The following is a 7,649-nucleotide window of genomic DNA, read 5'->3' as shown; positions in this document are numbered from 1 at the left end:
TAAAAAAAAAAAAAGTCCCCTTAAAAATGAACTTTCATGAAAATTCAGTCCTGTTAGCATTTATAAATGGTCAGTAAATACACAATATTGTGTTTTTTCCCCCAAAAGTTTAGTTTTTATTTTCATTTCATTTAACTGAAATGTTTTTGTTCACACCTGGCTTTAGTTTTTAGCCTCGCTACACACACACACACACACACACACACACACACACACACACACACACACTCACACACACAGAGTCCTGCTGCAGTAGCCTACATGTTAACCAACCACAGATCTCTCCGGGTCTGGGGTTGGAAAGTGAGTCAAACAAGCTGCCGATGACACCCCGTCCCCCCCTCTCCACCAGCCCCCACCACCACTTCCTCTCCAGTTTACAAATATACAACTCTGTGGGTGTTTACAAGAGCGGCTTCTTCGAACAGACACGTCTGAAGGGAAAGCGCAAGAGTGACTGCATGAGAAATACAGAGGGGGGGGGGGGGGGGAGCTCTCAAGAGTGATGAAGCTTTTTGTTTGTACGAGGCATGCTCATCGCCATGGTGATGTGTTTAAAACCGTCATTACAGTAGAGAAGTGTGCTGTTCATAGAACTAAGATGAGATCATTTCATTTCTTTGATGCCGTCCCTCAAGAGAAGTACCTTTAGTCATACAAGCTGTACTCTGTATTGCAATAGCAGAGCACATACTCACTCTGGTTAAGGTTGGTTTATATATTGACATATAGTTAGCTAACAATACTTTCTCTACAGGGTGAGCCATGTGGTTTGGCTGAGTGGGTGAAACGTCTGTTACTGAGACCACTCTGCTGAGGCAGCCTCATCTGACACAGCAGCAGGAAATGAATTCAATTCAGCTACGTGATGGCCTCAAGAAAGACAAGAAGGACTTTTAAAACATGATCTGTTTATTTGAATCTTTTGAATACATCATTCTACATAAATACGGCAGAAGTAAAGCAATTACATACTGGAGGAATAAATAAATAGCATGCAGTGTGTATTACAGCACACAATAATGAGTATGGTTTTTATGTTTTTTATTTAAGCATGAACAAGAGGCTGCGTTCACACTGAATCATGCAGACGGGAAACTGGATATCAATTTAAGGGAAGGAGGCAGGACAATAAAATCAGGCTGGCACACAATACCAGCAACGATAAAAGTAGATGTAACTTTTGGCCATCCCCCACGACAGAATTTACAAGCTGATGTCGCCCCTTCAAACAAGGACAGAGCATGGGACATTACTGGAACAATTACATAAAATAAACACAAGATAATTTGATTTTAAATTCTTTAATTTATTCTTTGTAACCAATTCAGCATCAGCATTGCAACGTATCGTCTTCATATCTGTTTGTTTGTTTTACCCATGCCATTCAAAGGGTGTTGTTTGGGTGCCGTCTGCCTGATTCCATGTGAACGCATCATAACACATACACTCAGGATAAAAATCTATCCAGATTACGTTTAGAATATACAAGCATAATCATATAAAAATCCCCTGAGATGAAAAGTTTTGTTACAAACATACCTTAAAAATTGAAGAGTTTCACCCCTCAATAAAAAAGCTATCAGGCACCAAGAGGTTTCCACACCTGCCTATCTATCCACGTATGGACCTACTTCGTCTTTACAAAGAGAATTACTAACCCTCAAGAAGCTTCTCGAACAGTTATTCTCAGCTTTTATTTACTGTTATTCCAAGCTTTGCGATTCATGGTGAAAATATCAATGTGATATTTATAACATATACGCGCCGAAAGTGTTCTCGAAGTATTTGTGACGCACGATTTTTGAGGTGTTGCTCACTTTCACAAAAAGCGCATCGTCTTTGGTGAGGTGAAACACCCCACCCAGGTAACTGTTGGATCGTACTCTGCTGGACTGCTCTGAGTATTTTCTGGACACCAGGAGGGGGATGCTTTTCCCAGGGTACCGCTCAGTTTTCCGATGAATAGAATGGTTGAAAAAACCAGTGTCGTGGAAGAACACCTTGGAATAGATGTGGTAATAGCCCTCCTGCTGAATGATGAGACTGTTGTCTATGTACTTCATTCCATAAAGGGGAGGCTCTGCATTCATGCTCCATGCCATGATTTCATTGTCATGATGTACGTCTTGTCCGTCTATGGGAAAAAAACAGCAACAGTGTGACTTCTGATTCCTCATTTTATTCATATAATGTACTCGTATAATTTATTCAATATTTAAACAGATGATGAATACATTCTAAAGACAGTATGTGTCATTTACTGTGTTGCACTACTTTACCTGTCAGATGTGCAAGCGGTTTGGAAGGAGGCATAATAAGACTGGGAGTTTTAGTTGGTGTCATGGCTTGATCTGTGTGAGGACCAGACGTCATGTCACTGATGTGGATTAAGTAACTGACGTGATATTTATCAGGTGAATAAAAAGTGCTCAGACATACCTGCAATGATCTTGGAGGCTGATGCTGAGGCGGCCTGCAAGAGAAAGAAAAATGTTTCATGTTCATGAGCATGCATATGTAATCAACACTGTCAGATATGCGATCAACCAAAAACTATGATTTCAAACGACCCCTTTGTGTTTTCTTATCTGCCTGCAGAACGAAGTAGGACATGTCTGTCTTTCTGGTAATAAGCAAAAGGTAGATCACAATCATGCAACAGGAAATAGACCACTTCCGTTTCTTCATCGTCCCCTGTTTGTACGGTGTGCGTGCAACCAAACAGTGTGAAACCAAAACATCTTTGTCCCTCTCCCCCTACCCTGTGTGCTGCCTGCACACAGAGCATCAGATGAGGACAGGAAACTGAGTCAAAGCGATAGAGTGAAAAAACTGACCATTCACCATAATGGAACATCAAGTCTGCATGCTCCTGCCATCCGGGGGACGTCATGGTAGTTCTCCAAAAATGGGCTGCACTTCTCCATCTCTACTTTCTTCCAAATAATAGTGATTGTTTTTCCATATCAGCAATTTTTTTTTTGATGAAACAGCCATTCATGTGATTGGAGTAAGGCAAAGGACACTTGTGATAGAAACAAAAAACAAGCATCTGTTTTGTTTCTATCACAAGTGTTCTTCGCTTCATACCTCACTTCACTAAACCTGAACAAGTTCCCCAATGTGCTAATGACATTGTAATGACATTGATTTAAATTATACCATTACTCATCATCACACTATGACAATATCTGTAATCACAAATTGACCCTCAGGCAGTGGAATTTTCCACTGGTTACAATAGGCCAATGTATGGAAGCAAAGCAGGTACTTTCGTATGAATATAGTAAAAAGTCTAAAGTAACTTTCTCATCAACAACACATGAAGTGTGCTGCTTTCATATTTCTACATGATGCTGTTTCATGTTGTGAGGTCACAATTTTTTGGATTTCTTTGTCTTTTTCTGAGATTTTTCATTAAGGTATCAATGTGTATTTAATCTACATTCATTTATTTTTAAATTTAATTTTCCATTTGTGCATAAAAACTAGTATAAAGTACAGTTAAGTATAAATACATTTAAGTATTTAAAGAAAATCAGAATATTGCTGAGAAAAGCAGAAGAACTCCTACAATGAATACTTACTGAATACAAACTAGTAGTGGCTCCAGCCACCCGTGGACGTCATTATGGTTTTCCAAAAATTGGCCGCACTTCTCTATCTCTACTCTCTTCCCCATAATAGTGAAATTTTTTCAACATCAGCAGTTTTTTTTTTTTCAAGGAAAACAATCACTCATATGATTGGAGTAAGGCGAAAGACACTCGTGATAGAAACAAAACAGACACTAACTAACTTCACTAAATCTGAACAAGTTCCCCATTGTGCAAATGACAGTGGGTTTTTTTGTACACCACACCATAACTCATCATCACACCATGAGAATATCTGTAATCACAAACTAATGCTTGGACAGTGGGATTTTTCACATTGGTTACAGTGGGTCAATGTATGGAAGCAAAGTAGGCACTTTCCTACATGTTGCATGTGACTGTGATATGATTATATTAAAAAGTTATGTCTAAAGTAACTTTCTCGTCACCAACACATAAAGTGTGCTCCTTTCATGTTTATACATGATGCTGTTTTATGTTCTGAGGTCACATTTTTTGTATTTATTTATCTTTGTTTGTTTGTGCATAAAAATTAGCATAAAGTATAGTCAAGTATAAGCATATTTAAGTGTTTAAAGAAAAACAAAATGTTGCTGAGAAAAGCAGAAGCATTCCTATAATGATACTAACTTGTATTTAAAAGAAAAGTAAAGGTGTTACCAACAACAATAAAAAGAGTTTTGGTTTGTGGGAAAACAGAAATCAAGCAAGAGAAAACTGAAAGTGAGAATAAAGTGTTGAAGCTGAAAATGATCTCTCTGAAAGTGAGATTCAAAGGGATCCGAAAGAAAATGAAATGAATGAAGAAGAAAAAAAGCAGCGTGACTCTGTTAAGAAGAGATCACAGGATAAAACTGTAAGCAGATGGAGACTCAAAGATGGTGTTCATACTCACTGATTCCTGTTGGTAGAGGTGGTAGATGAAGCAAGCCTCTATGGCCATGCCGCTCAAAGCCAATGCCACGAGCATGATCAGCACGGTCTGCATTGCCTTACCACGCTGTCGCCCCTGATTCAGCCTGGGTGGCAGTGGAGGCCGGGTGGCATGGGTGTCCACCACGTATGCAGAAGGATAGTCACACTGAGACATAACTACAGAGCTCTCCCTGTAACTGAAAAATGATGCTTTGTGGAAATATCCTCCAGTAGTTTGCAGATGTTGTTGCTTCAAAAGGGTCACAGACACAAATGGAGACTTGAGAGACAGAGAGGGGTGAAAAAAAATGGGTGGGCTCACTTGTGGTTGGTTCAAGTGGAGATGGCTCACGAGTAGTCAGATAAAAGAACAGACTCAGACACAGAAATCCTGAGATATATCACCAAAGCACCTTTCTGCACTCAGTAACTATAAAATGATACTGTACTTGATACAGTTGTTTCCAGTGCAGCTGGAGAACATGACAATTGATCAGTTACGAGCCACAAAGTAGACGATGACAATCGCTAAGTGGGAGACCAAGCACAATGCATTTTAACCTCCCCTTCACACCCTCCCACTTTGCTGGAAGAGCAATGTTGAAATATCTGCATTCACACTTCCTTTCTCATATACTCACTTATTCACAGTGTTAAAAGTTCATGCTTTGTTTCAGAGGATAGAGCAGAGTTGTGAGGCATATCAAAGATCAAAAATAAATAAATATGTATTTATTCCCCACCTAAAAGAACTGTGTCTTTGTGTGATAGATGGAAGTGAACATGAGGGGGAAAATTTAGCTACAGACTCAGGTTAGATGTAATTATTGGTGTCTTAGCAAGAGTAAAGGCTTTAAAAGAGGGAAGAGCTTACACTGATGCAGACGTTAGTAATGGAGTTATGTATGGCCTTACTATTTCCGAGATGGACCAGTAAAGGGGCAGGAAGGCACAAGGCCGAATGACCTGACAAACATGATGTGACGTACATGTCCCACAAATATGATCACTTTATTCTAAGATTCTTTTCATTATAATTTTTTTCTAATGAGCAATTCAAAACTGAAATGAGGCCAAAAAAGTCTCATTTTCTAGAGATCTGGAGACCTCCTCTGTTTAATGAATAGTATAACCATTCTGTCCGCAGTCCAGTCTGTTCCTGCATTGGAGGAGGTCCTGGCCAACACCAAATCCGTTCCTGCATCAGGGGACCCAGGTTGATGCCAAGTCCATATGTCAGGGGTCTTGGCTGATGTCCTGTCTGTCTCTACACTGGAGGTCCCAGCCTACGCCAAGTCTGTTCCTGAGTTGAGGGTCCCGGCTGACCTCCTATCTGTTTCTAAATCAGGGGTCCCTGCTGACATCTTGTCTGCGCAAGGGTCAGGGGTCCTGGCCAATGCCAAGCCTGTTCCTGAGTCTGTTCTTGAGGTTGGGGTCCCAGCCAATGTCTCTTCTGTTCCTGGCCCACATTTGGCGCACAGGCCGCTGCATGTTCCTGCTAAGCTGCTGTAGTTAACAGTTCCTGAGTTGCTGTTTCCCTGGACTCCTGCTCTGCTGTCCTGTTGCTGGCCCCCAGCTCAGCCCACCATGGATCTAACCTGCGAATAGGTCATCATTTGCTCCTTGCTTTGCCTGGCTTTATGTCTGCAGGCCATCCCCCATTGGGGTCCCATCTCTGCGGCTGTCTTCCCTCTTTAAGGGTCTAATTTCTGTTTTCCAGTAGATTCCCATCTCCATATTCTCACGAGGTTCTGTCTCTGTGTTCCAGTGGGTCCCATCTCTGCTGACTTCCCCACAGAGTGGTTCTGCCCATCTATCCTTCGTTCTGGTTGACCTCTTGACCTTCTGCATGTCTGGCCATCCTTCTGGTCACCCTCCAGATCTGTTACCCCCATCAGCCCAGCCCTCAGGCCGTCTGCCTTAAAGGCCCAGACAAACCAAACCAACATCGGAGACCTAGGCATGGGGAGAGCCCCCTGTTGTGTCCTGTCATACCCGTGACATACCCTATACCTGCACATGGGGGTCGTCTGTAATCGTCATTTAAAAAGGGGAAGCAAAAGACTGTATTGATGCTAGTTAGCCAGTTAGCAGATTAACAAAACAATCCAATGCTGAAAGAACAAAGAATATTTACTGTGCGCCAAACCATCATGAAACGAAAAGGGCTCATTGGCTGGAGAAAAACAATCTTACCTCATACAAGTTTGTTTCGACCTCACTCCCTCTCGACTTTAGCTCTTTGTTCACATTTCTCACTTCTGTTTCTCTTCTCATGCACTGAGCTGAACTGTCAACCACAGTGATTTCATTCACCAATGGGTTCCGCCATGCTGACGTTGATTCAAAATGTTGAATCGGCAGAAGAAAGGCCAAATAATGCCAGTGAGGGCCAGCGTTGCAGGACACACCGCACCGTTGAGGGCAGCAGACACTCACCAACTGCCCAACTTCAACCAACTGTTTGCTTGGTGTGTCAGGACCTTAAGTCTCTTGCTCCACCCCTGTCTAGACCCCAGGCCTTGCACTTTAGGTGCCCTGCTCCATTTTTCTGTAAGACGTGCTGTAAGACTAGTATGCACATGATCCGAATGGCTGTGTGTGGTTTTCCTTTTCATTATGTACAATATTTAAAACCCTTCTTAGATAAGGACATACTTGTCTCCTCCTTATGAACGCATTTTGATTTCTGGAAGCAGTTTAATAATCAAGTCTGTTCTCAATCTATTGGGGAGGCAGCCAGTCTCATTTTATTCCTGATTCATGTCAAAAAGAGGTGTCACATCTTACCCTTAAACTTTGTTCTATAATTTGAAGGGCATCTAGCCCTTTCAAAATACAGATTAATCTGCTCTCTCAAAAACTCCATAAAATTGAACCATTTTGTTTGAAAGGCGTGACAGTTTTGACTCTATGTGTGCTATGTAAACTGCTGCATGATCAGTAGTGACTATGCTATTATAATGGCAACCCTTAATTGTTAAAGGATTTTAGTCAAACTAAGAAAAAAATGATTCTATAGTTGCTTTTATGGACACTAGAATAGCAGGAAACTCTCTGATAGGTGATATATTTGATGTATCATATATACTAGTCCATACCCATTGAGTACAG

At 41.2% G+C, this 7,649-nt stretch overlaps 1 protein-coding gene across 1 annotated transcript; it reads right to left on the bottom strand.

Moving 5' to 3' along the window:
- Positions 1–893: 893 nt before the first annotated feature.
- tnfsf14 (TNF superfamily member 14) lies at positions 894–5,052 on the bottom strand. The gene is made up of 4 exons (XM_049561872.1): positions 4,516–5,052; positions 2,443–2,476; positions 2,283–2,354; positions 894–2,137 (listed from the first exon to the last, which is right to left on the bottom strand). Exons 1-4 carry the CDS (start codon positions 4,708–4,710, stop codon positions 1,752–1,754), a joined length of 687 nt encoding a protein of 228 aa, XP_049417829.1. The 5' UTR covers positions 4,711–5,052; the 3' UTR covers positions 894–1,751.
- Between the last annotated feature and the right edge of the window lie 2,597 nt (positions 5,053–7,649).

The sequence above is a fragment of the Epinephelus fuscoguttatus genome, linkage group LG19 (assembly GCF_011397635.1).
Source record: "Epinephelus fuscoguttatus linkage group LG19, E.fuscoguttatus.final_Chr_v1".
Taxonomy (NCBI): domain Eukaryota; kingdom Metazoa; phylum Chordata; class Actinopteri; order Perciformes; family Serranidae; genus Epinephelus; species Epinephelus fuscoguttatus.
Note: the sequence above shows the minus strand (reverse complement) of the source record. Positions and strands in the feature narration are given on the sequence as shown.